The sequence below is a fragment of the Lynx canadensis genome, chromosome D3 (assembly GCF_007474595.2).
Source record: "Lynx canadensis isolate LIC74 chromosome D3, mLynCan4.pri.v2, whole genome shotgun sequence".
In the NCBI taxonomy this organism is placed as follows: domain Eukaryota; kingdom Metazoa; phylum Chordata; class Mammalia; order Carnivora; family Felidae; genus Lynx; species Lynx canadensis.
The window spans coordinates 2901076-2922141 of NC_044314.2; the positions used below are offsets into that span (position 1 = coordinate 2901076).

A 21066-nucleotide genomic window follows, 5' to 3' on the forward strand; every position below is an offset into this window, starting at 1 on the left:
GGTGCAGGGATCTTCATGACCGGAACATGGCCGTGGCGGTGGGGTAGTTCTCCCCCTCCCTCGGGAATAAAGGCCCCCGTGTCCCTTCTGCTTGTCATGTGATCTAAACTGCAGGCGTCAGGGAGCTAGTATTCCAAGCAGAATTGTACACGAGAGGAGAGCTGCGTGCCTGTTGTCACCTTCAGGATCTTTGTCGGAGCTTTCCGTGACTCAGGAAACGTTTAATTTCCAGTAATCACCGATATTCATCAGTAGGAAGAGCATGCTTTGAAAATAATAGGCTGAGGGGCGCCTGGGTGGCGCAGTCGGTTAAGCGTCCGACTTCAGCCAGGTCACGATCTCGCGGTCCGTGAGTTCGAGCCCCGCGTCGGGCTCTGGGCTGATGGCTCGGAGCCTGGAGCCTACTTCCGGTTCTGTGTCTCCCTCTCTCTCTGCCCCTCCCCCGTTCATGCTCTGTTTCTCTCTGTCCCAAAAAAAAATAAATAAAAAAAGTTGAAAAAAAAATTAAAAAAAAAAAAAAAAAAAGAAAATAATAGGCTGAAAAACGGGTATCGTTGTCCCATGGATGGTAGGGGGACGAAAAAAAAAGAACCCGGGAGGCTTTTTGTGTGTGTTGGGAAGAAATTTTTTTTTCCATTATGTTGTTAAACGTCAGAAACGAAAATAATATTTAGAACCAAGAAAAATTAACCCTCTCTCCCTGCACTCACCTGGCTTTTGGATTTAAAGGACCAGACTGACTTTTGCCGAAATACGAAATCTGGTGTTTCAGTTTGTTTAGGTTGCTTGCCAGAGTTTAAAGACTATGATTAATAGTTTATTTCTTATTATTCTAAATGTTATTTTAAAATAGTTAAGCTGGAGAAATAATTCCATTAATCAAAATACCAGGAAATGAGAAAATAAATGGCAACCCGATTTATCTCATTTTTGGCCACGGATGTTATGACGCAGACGATGGAGAAATCACGTCGCGGGCGTGTTTGAGTCCGTGTAGAATCTCTTGTCATCCGACTTCGAGATTCTCAGCATCACGGATCGAATTTCAGAATTCAGCGCATCTGTCTAAGCGGTTTTGTTGTTCACAACACCCAAGCAGACATCTTAAAACACGTTACCCATTTTTCTGTAAGTGGAGCCTACTGTGAAAAGTTGTGACTATAGTGAGTGATTTGTCTAAAATTACGCACCGTAGCGTGAGCTCCTGCCTGCGGGGGTTCGTTGGGTGGAGGTCCTGGTCAGTGAGGTGCTGTGTGTGATGTTGTCATGCATTGGGCGCTATACCGCGTGTCTGATGCAAGTCTTGTCCCCATCTGTCTGAAGGGTGAGAGATTCATGTGTGTGGGGGGTTGGGGACAGGCTTTTTTGTGTTTATGCCATTAACCCCCACACACGAGGACATGTGCGTTCCCTTAGCTTATAAAGACAAAAGGGAAAACCGTATGGCTTATCAAGTTCCAGAAGTCAGTATCCACCCCTAGAACATCAAAATGCCCTAAAGAAGCGTACTTCAGCGTTACTGAAAAGTCCACAATTTACACGGTGGCAAAAAAAAAAAAAAAAAAAAAAAGCGCCAAATTTTCTATAAACCTGCTTCTCCTTTTCTGAGTACTCTGTCTTGTAGGAGGGAGAGAGCAACCTGTGTGTGCTCGAAAAATACTGTGTGTGCGCTGAATTTAAGTGTTTCTGGGACTCCTTGCTTCTGTAGCTATATTTCCCCTTAGCCCGATTTCTCGGATGAATTTCATTCATTTCCTAAAAAGCCTGAAGGACAGCTGTATGACATAGTAAAATGTTAGTCCCAAAGAATCAACAAGTAAAAATGACTCCCTAAAAAAATGAGATGCTATTGGAACATATCCCTTCAATTACAAAGCAACAGTAGGCATCTGTGTGTCTAGACTTAGGGACTAAATTTCACAACCTAGTTAATTAGGGTTATCCAGATTTTGCAGTCTTTTTAAAATACACATTTTTAAAACTTTCTGAGCTCTGGAATTTAAACCTTCAGCCCTTGATGTAGGGAGGCCCATCTGCCTGCTAACTCTCTAGTGGTATTTTGTATCTGCCCAGGGCAAGTGTGTGTTTTCTGGCCTCAAGGAGAAGTCCAGGTGGCCCCTCGGGGGTGTGGCCTCTGTTGTGTGTACAAGGTCCAGATGGCTTGGAATCGCCAGCAAGTTTGTTTGCTACATACAGTTACTCCGTAGAGACTTCCAAGGCCCACCCCCTAATGGCTAACAACCGCTCCCGTTTTGCTCTGGGCAAACCCAAAGGCCGTTTTCCTTCCTTGAATGCATCTAGAATCAGTTCTGAAAGAACCCTGTTGACTCTATCCGCGGGGTGATGTCGCTGGGCAAAAATGTGAAACCTCTTTCTCAGTTTACTGCAGGAAATTCACCATCTACTGGAGGGAGTTAGTTCAGTTATGGTTTCCTGCATTTCAGATCAGCTTCTGTCTGTACCCCTGTGCCCGCCCCAACCGCCCACCCCCACGTTTTCGTCGCGTATCTTTCTGACGGCCTTCAGACTCGGCTGGAAGATGTCACGAAATGTAGGGCTGGTTTTAAATGGGAGTTTTCTGCCGATATTCGCGGAAGAGAAGCACTTAATTTGCTGTGTCCGCCAGCCCCTCCCCCCCAACTTGTTTCTAGGGCTCCTGTAGGCGTCGCTGGAAACCGGTTAGAATCTCGCGCCAGTTGGTGCGTGCATGTTAATTTCCAGCGGCAGGTTTCACTTCATCACGACTTTAGCCGAAGGTTAATGCAGTTAAGTAAGATTAATCTTACTGTTGTTTTTGTCCTCAGATCCTAAACGCCATTGTTCAAATAGCGACGCCTCGCGTGTCATTCGAGAGCCTTCTCTAAAAGCTACGGGCTCACATTCATTCCCATTTTTAGCCTGCAGTTCACTTGACTTGAGAATGCCCCTTCTGTTTTTCCAACGTGGTAATTATTTATGGAAATTCGGTTCTGACAGACCTACGTGAGAGCTGTGCTGTTCTCTTTGTGTTTGTGTGGCCCGATTCAGCCTCGTTGTGGAACTGTCATTCCCCCGCTCCGTACTGCGAAATTCTGCTTTTTTTGGAACCCTCGCCCAATTCCATCTGGCCACCTTGAACCTTTCCTTCAGAGCTGGTTCAGACGCTGTTATTGGCCTTCCTTACATGCGGAACAGAGAAGCCTAATGATCCTCTCTGAGCCGCTGGAAACGATGGTCCAAGGCGGCCTCTGCAGGCGGGAGGGCACAGTTAGAAACAGATCCGCTCGAGTAAAGTGAGTTACCGCCGACGTCGGGGGGAGGTGGTCGTCGGGGGGGGGGGGGGGTCTCCGGCGGCCGGACGGGGTTGCCGCGTGCAGGTCATCGTTTGCGTTCTTGGGTGTTGGTGAGAAAATTAACAGGAAGAGTGCACTTGGACCCCAAGAGGCAGAAATGAGCTTTTCTGTTGTCTGCTTTTTCTCCTCCAGGGGAGAGACCGTTCTAACCCAGATACCGTCCAGACAGTGCCTCTCGGAAAGGGAACCTAAGGACGCGTTTCCAGTGGACCCCGGTGCCCCGTGACCGCCGTGAGCAGTCCCCTGGTGGATGACCGACAGTGACCCCGACCGCCCCGCCGAGGACAGCCACCGGACTCCCGACCGGACGCCGCACAGCCCGCAGCGGCCGCGCGGCCCTGGAGGCCGACGGGAGGCGCCTGTCCTTGAGCGACCTTGAAGGATAAACGAGGACGGGCCTCCCTGCAGTGACGCGTGCCTGCTCTCCGCGCACACGTGTGCTGTCCGCCCCAGGCCCGTATTTTCCTAGACCAGACGGTGGTGGCGGCGGGCACGCTGGGGCACGGGCGTCCGCGTCGGAGACACTGGAGGGGGACTCGTGTGCGCGTGGCAGAGACCGAAGAGGCCGAGCGCCGCGTCGAGGCGGCCTGTGCTCGCGGGGGGTGGGGGGGGTGGGGGACTGGCGGGTGACGCGCGGACGCGCGGTGGCCGAGCGGAGGCCGGCGGAGCGGTGGCGCCGCAGCCCGGCCTTGTCGCGGCGGGTGTTTAAAGTAGTCCGCGGAGGACAGGAAGGAGGTGGCGCCGGGGACGGCGGGGCCCGTGACGAGGGCCTGACTGTCCGGTGGCCTTGGGGGGCCCGTGCGCGTTACCCCGTTGGCTCTTTCCGTCCCTCCCATCCCTTGTGCTCGGCCAGCCCGCGGAGGAAACACATCTGTGGGAGGACGTACGTTCTGCTTCGGCAAAGAGCTAGTTAAACACTAAGAAAAGCAGGCTTCTTTGTTTATTCTCAGGACCTTTTTGTAACAGGGCTACACTCTGTAAACTGCTCACGAAGGAACTGCCTGTCTTCACGAATTCTCCAGCCACTGAACCCCCCCCCTCCCCCCGGTCCACACCCGTTTTAGTGATGGCAGGAGAATCCCTGAGCAGCTTTGGGGGCCCTGGTGCTCTGGAACCTTCTTTTCCCCCTCCCTCCCCTTCCCGTCTGTCCCTACACCAGCCCAGCAAGTCGGTGTCTTTTCTTCTTGGGCCCGGGGCCCTCCTCAGGATGAGTTCCTTCATTCCCAGAACGTGGAGGTCCCCAGGCCCGTGGGTGGGGGCGGCTTTATATACCTCTTCCTCAGTCCCGCAAATGCAAGTTTTTGTGGTGGGGGTTAAGGCCCGTAACAAAGGATCTTAAACCGTGCAGTGTATGCAGTTAAAATTGTATTCCACAGATATAAATATTTTCTTTTCCTGTTACCGTGACACTGTGTGTGATGGTAATATTTCTGAGAGTTTCAGATTTTTGCACATATGATTTTATGCATTATCAAAAGTTACTGCTGCCTTGAATGAAAATGTTCTGTGAAATTTTTTGCAAAAGCTTTACTAGGTTTTTTTTAATTGTGAAATTTTGTAAAGGCAGGAAATGGATTAAAAACAAGCATGCTAAATATATTTTTCAAAAAAGCAATAATTTTACATGTACAGAAATTATCCTAACCTTTAATACTGGTGAGAGCGACAGTTTACTTAATACAGTAATGGATTCGTGCAGTTTTTTGTAGGAAACGGGCTTCTGATACAAAGATTTGTTGAAACGCGTGCGCGCGCACATACACAAACCCTGACGTGTGGTTTTCCTGTTCTGATGATTTGTTGAATTATTATTATATTATTATTATTGTTGATGTTGTTATTAGTTAATGTTTGGTTCTGGATTCTACTTGTTACTGAGTTTAAATTACTTGACGGTTCAGGTTACCTTGTGACACTTGCAGATCATGGAACGTAACTGGCTAGCTCACATACACATGTGTGTGCACACACACGTGTGTATACACGTGTATGTGTATACAGGTGCACGTGTGTGTGTGTGTGTGTGTGTGTATGTAACTTTCTTACTTATTTTTTCCCGATGATTCTTGCACCAGAACGATCTGTTGTGTTGGTGTAATTGGGATGTCCATGCAGATACCGTTACGCAGCTGGAATAGACCGTTCTGTAAAGTCGTTTTGAGCAAAGTTGCAGCGACACATTCCTCTGTTCACCTTGGAAGGCAAAACGCCTTTTTGTTGACTTATGTTTGATCACTTTGATAGCCTGGGTCCCCAAAGCGATCAATTCTGCATTTCGTTTTCTTGGCTGAACGTGAGCAGTGACGGTTCAGGAATGCACAGGGGCTAGTGACTCAGTCCTGTCTGTCTCTCTGTGTCCTGGTCATTAAAAGCAACTCTCTCTTCCCAAAGTGACACGGGAGGAAGTGTCGTGTCCGTTCTTACTGTCCCAGAAGCGGCACGCCGGGGCCCAGCTGGCATTCGGAGCTGGAGGGACCCTCCCGGGAGCCGGCTTCCCGGGGGCGCCCGGTGGAGAGAGGGGCGCGTGCCTGGGGCCCCGTTGAAGAGCGCGCAGCCAAGTCAGCTGACGGAACTGTGCGCCGCGCAGAGTGCAGACGTAGGTTCCACGTGACTACACAGACGTCTAGGACCCTCCGAGGAAGCCGCCCTCCAAGGCAGGCGCAGCGTTCTCGGGCCTGACTGTGGTTTCTTTCTTCCACTGGTCATCAGTATTGTGTTGGTTTGTTAATGCGTTTATGTCAGTTTGGCCATAGTATTTAATATGATTTGTGTTTTCTTATTTATTTAGCCGATATGTTTTGATTCGCTGTTTTTCGAATGATAATTTCCGCATGATCTCTCCTGTAGGTCACCTTCTGACTGTTACAGACTTCTACTACCTCTACCGATCTGCTGTTTCCTTGTTTCTCAACAGGATTTTTACAGTGTTGGCGTCTAATGTAACTTAGACAATAAAGGGTTTGGTTGTCTACACTGCAGCTTCTCGGTGTATCTCCCCGCCCCCGCCTGCGCTCTCGCTGCTCCCGGCGCGGCTCTGTCCGTCTGGCTCTCCTCCTCGCCCTCTCCTGCTCCCCGCTCACGTCTCTTACCCGTTGTTGAACTCAAATAACACATAAATAATAATGAGCTTGTAGGAATCTTTCAGGTTATTCACTCATATTCCTTAATTTGAAGAATGAACATGTAAATTCTCTGAAAAGTCGGCGGGCAAGCCTCTTCTCTGGAAGACGGTCCCCTCTTGTGCCATTTCCCTGCCCGGTTTCCGAAGGTCTCTTGGCATCTCAGACGGATACGTTGCACCTTGGTCTAAACACAGTACAAATGTTCAAGGCAAGTGGATTTTGCCTTTTCAGTTTTGCAAAGTATTAAGTGCTTTAAGAGGTCCCTCCGATATTGACTCATTTAGTTTTTAAACCAAGAAAGACACTGGCTTCCTGCAAAGAAGGTACTCTAGGAAGTCACTCTGGCTGATAATTAAACGTGGCCGCTGGGTCAGGTCAAGCGATGTCAATTTTGACCAGTGTGTCAAGAGCCATCTTCAGACTTGGCCACTCTGTCACGGGTTATGTAACGTTCTAGAAACATCTGTGTAAGGGGGCGCGCACACACACACACACACACACACACACACACACACACACACAGATATAGTGACTTAGCACTCGGTTAGGATGGCTGTAGTGTGGAATGCGGAAGTAACAGGTGTCTCTCTGGTGTTTCCCAGGGAGCTGGCTCAGGGAACTGTTTGTTCTTCCCACTGAGAGAGAGAGAGAGAGAGAGAGAGAGAGAGAGAAAGAGAGAGAGAAAGCGGGAGCAGCTCACAGGGTAAATATTGCACTTTCTGTGGAAAGTGACAGCGCTTGTCCATCTGTGCCCGAGGATACTACACCCCCTGGATTCTCATGGCCACGTTCTCCTCACCAGTAATCCTGCTTCAACGCAAAACAAGCCATCGCCCGCCAAGCCCTGAGAGGCTTCCGTAATGTACAGAAAGGAGGGACTGTATTTGCCTAACTTTTCCTTCCCACTTTGCAGACGAAGGAGCGTATGCTGTTTTACTGCTTTTAACTTTGGTGAGTTCTAATTGCAGAACGTTTTGTTCACTGAGAAAAAAAAAAAAAAATCACAGGCCAGGACGTGGAGAGGTGGTTTAAGTGCCCTCCAGAGCCCCCCGTGGGCCTGCGTGACGGGACTGAGGGAGGCTGTTCATTCGTCATCAACTTTGCTAATTATGCTTTGAGGCAGTAAAATGCAAAAGACCATAGAATTTGTATTTCTTTTTTTAAATACAATTTATAACATTATATTTTGTACTCTTTATATTAGAATTTGTAACTAGATTGATGTATTTAACTCTATTTCTGAAAAAAATAATTCAATGTTTCAGTTATGTGATAAAAATATTTAGATAAAACATATTCATTCTATTGGAATTTGAAATCAATAAAAAGATCTTGGAGTTCTTGAGAGATTTGTAAGACCTTTTTCCCATATTTCAGGAGGTGGCTTAAATCCTTTGACTGTCTTGATCTGTGGTTTTCTATTTTTTTGGAAGAACACACACCAAAGCGTTAGTGCTCTTTATTTCTATAAGCAGGGGAGTTTTAGCACGATTCACAAGATAATTCATCTAAAAATGTGTCAAGACGGCCAGAGTATTTTTTTTTTAATCTTTTGTAGGCTGTAGGACATACACACTGCTTGTTTGTTTTTGAAGGAGACGATGCATTTCTCCTTTCTCCCCTGGCTCACCTCTTCTTTCCCGCACCAAATACACTCACCACGCCTACTCTTAGAGCCGCGCAGGGCAGGACGTCCAGGATGGACACATAAGGAACCCCTGAGTCTGATGAGATCGTTGTATCCAGAACTTGGGGCTTCAGAGGCACTAACAACTTTAAAAAGATAAAATGTTTGCTTTAAAGGTAGAAGGTATAGCTGTGTGTCAACTCGCGGAAAAGGGAAGGGACGTGGTGGGAAGACGGAGAGCCGGACGGTGCGCAAGCCCCAGGCCTGCACCTGCGTCTGTCGGGTGGGGTGGCCGATGGCACGCTCCGTGCCTGGCCCTCCGTGCCCTGGGGTGGGAGCACCCGGTTGAGGGGTTCCCCGAAAGGCCTTTATATTCTGTAGACCGCACAGCCAGCCCTCGTCGTCGGGGCGTTGCAGCTCAAGCTCCCGAGAACCGCTGTCCTCCTGGGGGGCTGCTTTTATGAGAAGGGTCTTTAGAAGGCAGCTGACAACCAAAAACTGATAGCACTGCGCTGTGGCAAAGCAGATACCCTCCGCCCTGGGCTCTATCACCCCCCGTGGGGGATTCCTTCCAGAAGACACGGCCACGTGAGTTCACGGGTTCAAATCCCAGGCCTGGGGTTTCTGCAGGGAGCCACGCCCCTCCCTCGGGCTCCCGCTGTCTGCCTCCTGGTCACCAAGTAGCAAGGGCGTCCTGCCACGTGCCGGGGGGGCTCCTTGGCCAGTGGGAGGTGGGCGGAGGATGGCCACCGAGTACTTGCTGTGCTGCAGTTTGCCACGTACTGTGCTGGACGCGGGGACTGGACTTGGCCATCGCGCGCGCGCACACACACACACACACACACACACACACGCCCTGCCATTTACGGCAGCACCTCCCTAACCCCTGCCATCTTGCATTTCTAATCTGTGCTGTTCATGTTCTCGATCTTCCCTTTCTAAAAGGTGAGTTAATTCAAGAGATTAGCGACATTATGGACAGAAAACATGAAATGCCCTGGTCTTGGCCTGTGTGACAGGTTCTTGTAGTCTCATTTCCCCTGTGCTTGGTGGGGGGGGCACAGGGCCGTAGCAGGGCTGCGAGGCTGGGGCAGGGCTGCAGGAGCCCGGCCGCCTACGACAGTGGTGCCACACGCCCCTCCGGGTGCCTTGATGGCAAGAGGAAAGAGCCAACGAAGATCGTAATGAGAATGCTTTTTTCCCTTTTTCCAACTGAAGAAGATCCCATGGAGAGGCTCCCATTCCCAGCCCCCTCCTAACGGGATATTGGGTCTCTAGGGCATCAGCTCCAAACGTGGTGGCCAACAGTTCCAGCTTGCAAAGGGCAAGAGGCATCTCGCCTTTTTCTGATCCCAGATTTGTCAGGGGAGGAGCAGTGTTCAGGGCGCAGGAAACCTCATCCCCACCCGACCCGGCACTTCCCCAGGTCTCCTCCGTCCTCTTCCGGTTCTGGGAATTCCTACGGGGAGCCACACCCCTCCCTCCAGCAAGGGGGCTCCCGCTGTCTGCCTCCTGGTCACCAAGTAGCACGTGGCATCCTGCCAGGGGGCTCCTTGGCCATTGGGAGGTAGGCGGAAGATGGCCATTGAATATTTGCTGTGCTGCGCGGTGGCAGAGACAAACCAGAAAGCGTCCAGGACGGGGTAACAGGCATTGAAAGGGGAGGTGTCTTTTAAAGAAGAAAAACTTCATACAGCACAGGTGAGTGGTTCGAGATACTGGAGGCCTCCCAGGAGAAATAGCCAGTCGAGACTTGGGCATATTTTGCATTGCAGAGCGATGCCGAGGCAGTGGGAGGGACAGAATCACCTGAGGGTCAGGCCGTTCAACAGTAAGGCCGTCTGCCCTTGAAACTGACAAGCTTCCTGACCCTGGAGAGGTCAAACAGAAGCTTGATGTTCATTTCCGAGGAAATCAATATCAGGGTTCTTGCACGGAGATGTAAATTGCAACCACATGAACATGCAAGTCTCCTCAAAAGATTCGGCTTCTTTAAAATTGTGGAACTCGCACCGGAAGTTTTTGACGTGATGAGTTCATCCAACAAATTCTGGGCGTCTGCCATGGCCCCCTAGGTGTTGGGAGAGGAAGATGGGCAGGATGGACCCCGCCGTGGGGGGAAGGCAGAGACCCGCGGAGGCCACGTCACAGGGGTACAGGCTCTAGGGATCAGGTGGGGGAGGCCTGAGCCCACGCGGAGAGAGAGGACGACGATGTAGCCACATGCTTCCGTGTCGCCAGGACCCAGTGGCACCAGCCTGAAACTTTGGACACGGTTTTAAAAAATGAGGGAGGTGGTTAGCATGGAAATTTGCATCTGATCTCAAACCTTAGTGGACTTGGGTAATCTACAAGATTTCCATGGGGGAGAGGAAAGTGATCCGTGAATTTCAGTGAAGAGAGAAAGTGCATCCTGGGAAATACCCATAGTACACTTAGAGCATTTGAACGGTCGGATTTGAAAGAGGAAAGGGATCGAGGTCATCGTCGAGGATCCCTTGAGGACGTTACCTCAAAAGCGGGGCGTCAGGCAAAGAGGTCAGCAGTGTGTTTCCACGGGCAAGATACCGGGACAAAACCCAGCACCCGCCAAGCCGACGCGCTTCAGAGGCTGTGTACGTCTGCTCCCGAGTCCCTGCGTGTATCTGTGCCTTCTTTCGAGTTCAGAGACCCAGAGAAGCTGGAAGTGGGCAAGGCAGCGGTTGACTGAGGGGAAGCTTCGGCACGAGACAGAGCAGGGTCGAGAAAGACGGGGTCAGTTTTGTGCAGTGAATCCTGTCCGTCTAGATCTGGGTGAGGCACTGTTCAGTCCCAACAGGGAAATTCAGAGCCGAATCCAAAGAGCTGACGTCTACAAGGACGGCCGCTGTGCTGGGAGCCGTCGTGCCTCACGTCAAGCCTCACGTCAAGCCTCACAGCACGCCTCAAAGCCGGCAGTATTAACTCCAGTTTGCAGGTGAGGACGTAGAAATTCCGAGAAGGGCACCTTACTCAAGGTGGCACAGCCGGTGACCTGGGGACACACCACTGGGGGCCAGGACTGCTGGGCGTGCACACTCTCTACTGTGTTCTTCTGCCTCGATGTAATGCGTGCAGGTGAGTAACCACGATAGTCTCTATGTGACGTGTTACCACTTCCCGAAGCACCGAGACCTCCGTTACCCCGCGGACCATGGCAGGCGTCCCGCAAGGTAAGGGGTCAACGTTGACAATATCCCCGTGTTGCAAGAGCTGGGCCCACGACCATCCCTGGTTCAGAGCCAGACGTTTTGGATTTCCGAGCCCTTGTTTCAGAAGGACCCAAGTATCCCCTGGTTGACCTCAGGTAAGTTAGGACCTGACACAGGGGTGTGAACACAGATTGGGATTTCTGGGAACCTGGCTGGGAGTTCCAGGTGTGTCCTAACTGAACACGGACGTCCATTAGCCAATTTCTCCCAGATTCGGCCTTTCCTTCATGCTCAACACATCCTGTCCCCAAAAACCACCACCTGTGATCCTCTGTCCCCTCTCCATCCAGTGTGTGCTGTCCTGTCTTGGAAGGTCAGTCTTCCAAAAACAGTGGTTCACGGTCACTTCACTCCCAAATCTAGCTTTGAAGCCCGTCCCCTACATACTGCATTAAATTGTCTCACGTTACGGTTGCGAAGGACCTTTTAGTTGAATATCCTGGTTTCTTTCCCTTTTGCTCTACGTGTTATTCAAACTGTCCTTTGGAAAATCCACGCACCCCCATTCATTCTTCGTACAACATTTACAACTTTCTACCTTTCACTTCGTTGTTACAGTTGGATTTTTGTTTTTGTTTTTGTTTGGAATATTTGAAGTAATTCCCGGAAGTCGTGACACTGCAACTGTAAATGCTTCATCTCTGAGTGATAACAGTTCTTAAAAACCCAGTAATGGGAATGTTGCGTTCTTCACACTCCAGGATGCTTTCCATGCATTTCTTCTCCAGCCTCCCTCCCCGCTTGGTTTCCCGCATCCGCTCCCTTGGTCTCCCCGTCCAGTTTCATGTTTCCCTGCGTGTCTCTTAGCCTGGACCCACCGAGCGTCCCCCCGCGGTGACTGTGGGCGCCACGCCCCGAGGAGCCTCAACCACACTGGGTCCAGCCCTGAGCTCTCGACGGGACTGTCGGGATTGTGTGCTGGCTCTCGGGTGCTGCCTGTCTCTTCGGCTTTTCCTCCCGCAAAGCCGATTCCATGAGTGGCGTGGCCAACGGCTCGCGGGTCCCCTGTGCTAAAAAGAAGTAGGTTGTCCTGATTTCTGTTTCTGTCACACAGCTGTCCATTCTTCAGACCGGAATCTAGCCTCTCCCCTGCACTCACTGCTCCAGCCCTGGTCTCTCTCTTCTCTGAGCCCCGGGAACAACCACCTCGGTCTTTCTGCCAATTCACTCTCCCTCTGTGGCCATACAGGAATGTTCTGGAATGCGTGTTAAATCTTTCTATTCTCCTGAGTGAATTCATCAGTCATTTTCTGTTACTGCTAGAAAAATGCTGATTTCCTTCCTGTGCCTTGCAAATCATCACCCAACAACCAACAGTTTGCATTTCTTTCCTTTTTTTTTTTTTTAAGATTATTTGTTCGGGTAGGGGACGGGGCAGAGAGAGAGAGAGAGAGAGAGAGAGAGAGAATCCCAAGCAGACTCTACACTGTCAGCGTAGAGCCTGATGCGGAGCCAGAACTCACAAACTGTGAGATCACCACCGGAGCTGAAATCAAGAGTTGGAGGCTTAACCCACTGAGCCACGCAGGCGCCCCCTGGCTTGTGTTTCTCGAAGGTGCCTTTCTCTGCTTACGCCCTTTGCCTTCTTTCCTCCAAGACTCAGGTCGATGAGACCCCCGCCCCCCAAGGAAGCCTCTGCTGGGCCCACCCTCTTTTCCCGTACCTCCTGTCCCACCCCGGGGTGGGTACATGCCTCTCCTCTGGGCTCTCGCCGCACACTGGGGTCCCCTCGCTACATTTATCACAATGTCTGAAAACAAGTAGACCATCTGCCTCTCCCACTGAGCCCTGAGTTGTTCGAAGGCAGAGAGGTTGGGCTGCTTTAAACCGCGTGCCTCAGTTTCCACAGCCATACAAGGATGGCCCCCTGAATCCTATCTCCCTCCCCGTGTTATTGTGGCAGATGTCTTTATGGGCTGTATTCTGTAACTTCTAACATGATACATAAATACGAGTTAGAATTACTTTCAAGAAATTTACTTGGGTTAACAATTTTTTTTTTCCCAGTTCCATAAAATCGACCTCAAGTAACACGGTCTCTGTGCGCCCGCTTTCCAAAACCCTGGCATCGCATTTATGAATCAGGAAATTTCCGTTCCTTCTTTGACACACTAAAAGTGTGTCATTCCCCTTTTCCAAGAAGTTTTTTGACCAGCCCAAGACAGTTGGATTCCTTACGTCCACAAACGTGCCGACTTCGGGTGGATTGACAAAAACAGGCCGATCACACACGCTTAACGAAATGTAATGTGTTTTCTTAGGAGTGCTGTTTAACAACAATTAAAGAAGAACGGACTGGGGCGCCTGGGTGGCGCAGTCGGCTAAGCGTCCGACTTCAGCCAGGTCACGATCTCGCGGTCCGTGAGTTCGAGCCCCGCGTCGGGCTCTGGGCTGATGGCTCAGAGCCTGGAGCCTGTTTCCGATTCTGTGTCTCCCTCTCTCTCTGCCCCTCCCCCGTTCGTGCTCTGTCTCTCTCTGTCCCCAAAATAAATAAAAGTGGAAAAAAAAATTAAAAAAAAAAAAAAAAGAAGAACGGATTGTGCGGTCTGCAGACAGGAATCACTTAACGGAAACCCAATGAGGCTCAGACGCTTAGGTCTGCATTTTAGGGCCACCAGCCCGCCTTTAGATTTCCCTGCTGGGATGCCTTCCGTCAGCAGCTCTTAACCGGGCTGTTCCAGGGGGCTCTCTGCTCAGCGCTGTGGAGCGTCAGGGCGGGTGTTCTCTGGATTCGCTTCTGTTGGGCGGCGGGCAGTGGCGAGAGCAGCGGATGCGGGGCAAGGCGGGCGGTGAGAGCGGCGCAGGCTGCCTGGGGGTGTGAGGGCGCCCAGGCGACCTTCGGGGGCTCCGTTCGTGGCCTCTGGTGTTTCGGTGCCGGCCTGGAACTGGGATCCTGCTGGAGATGGCCCCGCTCTGTGGTTCCTCACACCAAGACATATGTGAGCAATTACCCAGCTCTGAGAGTGTGGGCGTGGGAGTGTGGGAGGGAAGGGCGGGCGGCTTCAGAAACCCCACCGCTTCCTGCTAATTTCCCAAAGAATAAAACTGGCTCCTGTCCCACGGTTGTCTCTGTAGCCTGAAGTCAAGGAGATGCCTGGGATTTATTAAAACACAGGCTGGTAGATCATCATGCAGAGCGTTTCTCGGTGCCTGTTCGTGATAGGTCGTTGGCCTTGCAGTGTGGCGGCCACCGACGTGGCCTGATCCGCCTTGTCCCCGGAGGCTCGCCGCCCACCATGTGCCACGTCTGTTCTTGAACACCCAGGCCCCCAGATCCCCATGGCTTTCCAGCTTTGCTGAAGCCTCTGTTAGGTTTCCACCTAAGCGCGGTGCAGGCGAACGTGTTAATGCATCGTGTAAAATTGGATCCCCGTCACCACCCTTCGGTTCGCGATGAGCCCCCATAGAAAGAAGGCAAGTAGTTCTTCAAGGAAGCGTTTGAAGGCTGCATTCCTGTCCGAAGATGCATTAAGGTTTGGGCTAGGGATTTGCCCTAAGTTAACTTAAAATCAGACAGAGAACGTGAAGGTTGGAAAACCTCTTAGAGACCACGTTGTCCAAAATTCTTGTCTATACAGATGGAAACGGGTCTGGGGGTGGGTTCCGAACCGCCGCTCGGCACGGGCTCGTAGTGATGGTCTGCGGTTTCATCGTATTTTGTAATCTTAGATACTAAGTGTTGTTTTGGTCTTTCTGGCTCCCGCCGAGGGTCTTTGTCGTTTCTACCGCGTTTTACCCCCTCCTTCCCCCTCAGGCTTACATTCTTCTGGGTTTGTTTTGTCTTCCTTCCCCCCCGAATCATCTCAAGGTCTGCCCAGGAGACTGGACGCCCAGCCCAATGTTCCCGTGTGCTCCAGGTAAGCTCCTGTGTGGATCCGATCTCTGACAACGTCAGGAACAGAGCGCAAGTCCCAGGAAGGTAACTCTGGGGCGTCAACCGTAACCTCCAACGCACAGCCTCCCCAGCATCCCCCGGAGACTCGCGCCCGCATGTCATGCAGGGGCTTCTTTCCCTTCGTATCCATCCTTTTCCCTCCCCCAGTAACGGGCAGGATTTGGCTACGTGGCAGGTGTCGCAAACACTTGCACTAATGCAGGGATGGTGGTCGTGCGGAGGGAGGGCCAGCCGTCCCTGCCTCTGTCCTCCTCCGGAAGGAGTCACCCTGAAGTTGCCCTCTCCCACCACTAGATGGTAGATGGTGGTCACACATGAATGGAAAGCAACCCCGATTTCAAATTCGTCACTTCTTCATTATTGTTTATAGCAAGGGTGTCCTGTGCCTACCGCATCCCGGGGAGCGGGCTTGCTGACGTTAATGGGTCAGATGTAGGTGATTAAACTTATAAGGTCTTCCTAGATTTTCAAACTTAAGTATTTTTCTACATAAAAGCTAGACAGCGAGTCCAGCCATAAACATAATTAATTCCACTAATGCTAGAAATATTTCCGGTTTGGGGAAAGACGCATATCTGATGTTTGTGGTCGTCATTTCACAATATTGCTGAAACCCCACACGAGCCCTGTATTTTGCCATATTCTAGTCAACAAACTCAAGCAGCAGCATCTCTGACGTCCTGGGAGGTATGCTGTTGGTGGTGGATGAAACATTTTCCTTGACAAAACGTTTGTGCTTCTAGAAACTTCTTTCCTTAGATCTTTCTCAGCCTGTGTCCTCGCGTCGGTCAGCTCCTGGCTCAATGCCCTTTTCAGAGGCGCCCCCACAGGGTGGGGTCCTGATGATATCACCCTCATCATCACTGTCCCCATCACGAAGCACACCATCACCACTCTCACCATCACCATGATCACTGCTATCACCATCATCCTCATCATTAACATCGTCCTCCTATGCAAACGAGCGTCTTAAAAGAAAATAAAGTAGCTGGTAAGTTAGAACTCCGAATTAGGGAGGAGGTAAGACTGAAGATGAAGATTTGTGTGTGACTAACCATTCCTGGCTAAACCCAGGAAAACGGGTGAGCTCGCTAAGAAAAAAAAAACAAGAACAACAAAGAGGTCAAAGTATCAGTAGGTGATCAGGCTCCTGCAGGAACGAAGGAGTGTAGCCAGTTACAAGTTCAGACAGAGCTGGCAGGGAGGGGGCATTAAATGCTGAAGTGAGATCAAGGCAAACATTAACCCCGAAAAGGCCCTTACTGCTTTTAGGGAGCCCCGTCCTTATTGACGTGGGGGTGGGGTTTGTGTGGAGCGGTGGGGATGGGAGTTCATTAGGCACGGTGCGCCTGCTACGGTGCCTGATGTGATCGGAGGTCCGTCGCCCAACTGCCCTCACACCCCCGTGCAGCCCGTGGAGGTCAGGGCCTTGGCTGGACGTGTGCGGGTTTGAAATCAACCCAAGGAAGGAGCCCCTTCTGAAATGTTTGCTGGGAGAAGTGGAATTTAAACCTGCACCGTTAATACACAGCGTTTACAAGCCACTTAAATCAGTTACGTCATTTCTAAATGGTCTCTTGGCAGAGGGTGGTCATCGGGGACTTCCAGACTATTTCTTTTCTGGTGGCACTACTTTAGGAAGCGGCAAAGGAGCGTCTGCTACAGTGTAAGGTTGCAGAGAGAAGATCGAGAACTCACCGCAGGACCGATAGGCAGACCTTGGAGATACCGCGGGTTCGGTTGCAGACTGCTGCAATAAAGTGAATATCGCAATAAACGCGTCAAACCAACTTTTTGGTTTCCCAGCGCATACGAAAGACTAGTAGTGTAGTCTAATAAGTGTGCAACAGCATTATGTCAAGAAAATCATGTGTATGCCTTAATTAAAAATGCCCTCACTGCTAAAAAATGCTAACCGTCATCGTCACGTTCAGGGTATCATCATCATTGATCATGGATCACCGTAACAAATATAATAGTAACGCCAAGTTTGAAATCCGGCAAGAATTAGCAAAATGTGAGTCAGAGACACGAAGTGAGCAAGGAAGAAAGCAGCACCGAGAGACGTGCTCCGTGCAGGGTCGCCGCAAACCTTCAATTTGTGGAAAATGCACTATCTGCCGAGCTCAGTGAAGCAAAGTACAATGTATTGTGATGTATTGCAATGAGCTTATGTTGTCACGGAAATATTTTATTAAAATAATTACAAGGCAAATAGATAAGTGACTGTAATATAACATGTCTGGCTTTGATAAGCTTCTTTATTATTTTCTGGTAAGTTCTAGCTCATATAACCTTGAGCCGGTATGTTGGGGACAGCTTCTAAGGGCAGGGCCATGTGTATGTATCTGACACCTCTCAGCGGACAGGCCCTCGGGCGAAGGATGGGGGGACAGGGAGGGCGGGAGGGAAGGAGAGGAAGGAGGAAGAAGGAAATCGTGCAGTGTCTCTAAGGTGTTTGAAATTTGCTTACGTGTCCTATACTGGATCAATTCCATCTAGAGACACGGGAACGAGTTGCAGACGAGAGGACTATCGTGACCTTAGTAGGGTTGGGAAAACTGAGGAAGGTGCCAAGAAATAGACTACTGTCGCTCCAGTTTTCAAAAATAGTAAGGTCGCAGATTCTCCCAGAGCACACCTGTTTGCTTGAGTCGTCTTCTGGAAAACATAATTAAAGAGATGGTCTGAGAGCACCTGAAACAGAGAGCAGTTCACTAGGAACAACGTCATGGGCCCCTCGGTCCAGAGCTGAGGTATAATTGGCCTTCTGGAAAAATCGGTTAAATACATAAAAACCGTTGAAACAAGTGGTTGTGAGTCCAACTGAATTTCCCCCTCTGGAAAACTTAAAAATAATTATTTGGTGACAAAGTTGAGAGGAATTATCTATCTGGGCTGCAGCAAGGTATTTGGCCAGGTGTTGCTGGAGAAAAACGGAAACCGTGAGCTGGACATTAGTACAAATGAGACTGCTTCCCGAGTTACATATTTGTTCATTCAAAAGATATTTTGGTCTGTTTGTTTTCAAAGATTTTATTTTAATTTTTAAAGTAATCTCTACGCCCAGTGTGGGGCTTGAACCCACAACCCCAAGACCAAGAGTCTTATGTTCTACCAACTGAGCAGACATGCACCCCCAGAAGAGATAGATATAGATGTTTTTATATTTATTTTTGAGAGAGAGAGAGGGAGAGAGAGAGAGAGAGAGGGAGACCCAGAATCCGAAGCAGGCTCCAGGCTCCGAGCTCTCAGCACAGAGACCGACTTGGGGTTCGAACCCACGAACTGTGAGATCATGACCTGAGCTGAACTTAGATGCTTAACCGACTGAGCCACCCAGGCGCACCCCCCCCCCAAGATATGTAATGAATACCCATGCAAATACATTTATAATAACAGAGTGACATTTTTAAAAAATGAGGGTCCCGATTTAGATTTGGAGGAGCTCTTACCTGAAGTAATGTTGAAGCTGAGGCTAGAAGGATGGATAGGTATTTGCTGGGGGAGGGTCAGGGAAGAACATTCCAGAAGGAGGAGTCTGGCTCAGCAGGGGAATGAAAGGTGGTGCGTGCAGGCAGAGAACGGGGAGGTAGAGTCAGACGGGTAGCAGCCAGAAACGCAGGCCGTGTGGACGATGGGAGGGCCAGGACTTGGGGTCTCAGTGCTGAGGGAAAACGTGAGACGCTGATGTTTTCTAAAGCAGATTGTGTCGTGATCGGAATTCTGTTGTTTCAAGGCCCATCATGCTGCTGGCCGAAGAGTGGCTGGAGAGGGGCGGACCCCTAAAGTAGGGGGGAGAGGGGGTGACAGCTTGTCTCAGGAGCGGTGGAGAAGCGACCAATACTGCCACGTATCTGGGAGGCAGATTTCCAACGGCTGGGACGGGATGGGGACCTGCCGGTGGGAAGCGTGACGCTGGCCCCCAGAGGGCCGTTTCTGAGTAGGGGAGTCCCGGGAGAGGCGGCGGGTCCCCTCAGGAGGCTGATGGGCCGCTGTAGCTGACGTGGAGAGGCGGGCGGACGGAGACACTGTGGGTGCTCCTGCCACGGGCTCTGGGTGCTTCACACCCATCTGAACCGCACACGTTGCAGACACGGACGTCAGACTTTCAGCTGCGAGAGATGCAAAGGATCCTTGTTGGTCCTTGGGGACAAACACCTTGCTCCTGGCCCTTTGCTGGCTCACCCAACCAGAACCTTCCCTGACCACCATCTCCCCCACCCCACGAACATCAGCGCAGGGCTCTAAGGTGCAGAATCCTCACTCCAAAGTCCCACTCGAGTAGGGAGGACCGACGGCATTGGCTCCACAACCCAGGTGTCTGTCAATGTCCCCTCCTCACGCGGGCTGGGGCGGGGGGGCGGCCTCCAGAGGATGCGGATTAACTGAGGCACGCTGTTTCCATGTTGCGGGTCCCTGGAGCTTCCCAGCCTCTGTCATGACACTTGTGTGCTAACAGGGACCCAGCGGAACAGCCACTAACATCGGGCGCTGATGGCACTCGGCGCTCTTCATCGTGCTGTCGCCAGGGTCCCTGCAGGGCTCTGGGAGGCGCGGCAGGGGATACGTTAATCTCCGCTTCACAGTTTGGAAAACAGAGGCGCCGAGAGGGTGTGCTTGGCCGGCGGCCCCTTGTGATGAGCGGGCCCTGGGGCTGGCAGGTCCCCGGGTTCTGTCTCTAGGCTCCTGCTCTTTCTTCCTCCTTTACCACATGCACCTGCTTTAATTGTTTGCCAGGATGCCACTGTCCCCGGGCTTCCGGGCTGGGCTGGGTGCTCCGCCTGCGGCCGGGGGCTGCTGGGCCGGTGAGCCCCCCGGGAAACGGACGCGTGTGCACCTGCTGTTGAGCGTTCACGGCCACCGCTGCCCACAGAAGCGCTGTCCGCTGTGCCCCCGGAGAGAAGGAAACGGTACATACGCCGTGGAAAGCGATGTTGCCAAGAAGCCATCGGGGGACGTTTGTGGTTCCTCAGAGACAGCGTGTCTTTGTGAGGCATTCACCTAAACGTGATCTTGAAGATGAAGGCCACCGTTCTAGCCCTCCCGTTCTTTGTATGAAAACGTCGTGCGCCCTTGACATATTGTCACAAGTCGCTCGGTTTGGGTTGTGCCACGTGGAGAGGGTGTAGGGCCACGTTCGTAGCAGGAAAGCCGTCTGGCATTGGGGTCAGGGCGGAGCCAGGCTCATTCTTCCGGGGATGTTGTGGGACACTCTCAGCTCGCACAGAGTGATACGGGGACGGGCGTCACCCCCATGCCCGGGGTGTGAGGCAAGTTCCGACATCGGCCACGTGTGGTAAGGACTTTCCCCGGGAAGGAACCCGAGTCCCCGTTCCGCTCATTCGAATCTGTTCTCTTTTGAGAAATGATCCTTTTATAGTTCTGTCTTGGCAGCCATACCCAAACCATGCAAGTGATTTTAAAAAAAAAAACCAAAAAGCGGACATTTCCAGTAAGCCGGGACCGAGAAGGCGGTATCACACCAGCCCGCTTTCAATTGACTTGACTTCACTGTAGAGATGAGGTCAGTGAAAGAAATCCTTTTCCCGCGGGGAAATGTCATGGAAATGGCCTCGATATTGATGAGCTGTAGCAGTGACGAGAGGAAGTTCGGCCGGCCGCCGCGTTGTCCCGAGCGGGGCCGCTGTCACCGGGCCAGCGGGGTCTCAGGCTCCGCCTGTCCCCTTGTCCCAGGAGGTGGGCGGCCTGTGTACTCGGAGAGGGCCACCGTCTCCAGGTGCCTCGCCGTCACGGCGTCCTGCCAGAGTCACCCAGTGTCCCCCAGGGCCTGAGATGTCTGCACCAGCTACCCGAACGTCCCCACGGGCCCGCCAGCCGCGGTCTGTTTATAGGGTGT

At 51.4% G+C, this 21066-nt stretch overlaps 1 protein-coding gene across 5 annotated transcripts in view; it reads left to right on the top strand.

Annotated features, from left to right (window-relative positions):
- Positions 1-7799, top strand: part of ZNF516 (zinc finger protein 516) — a 126936-nt gene extending 119137 nt beyond the window's left edge. For all 5 annotated transcript variants that reach the window (XM_030336661.1, XM_030336662.1, XM_030336664.1 and 2 more), the window contains one exon: positions 3465-7799. In XM_030336661.1, coding sequence (XP_030192521.1) covers positions 3465-3524 — 60 coding nt within the window. In that variant the 3' untranslated portion in view covers positions 3525-7799. The remainder of the gene's footprint in view (positions 1-3464) is intronic.
- Positions 7800-21066: the final 13267 nt, after the last annotated feature.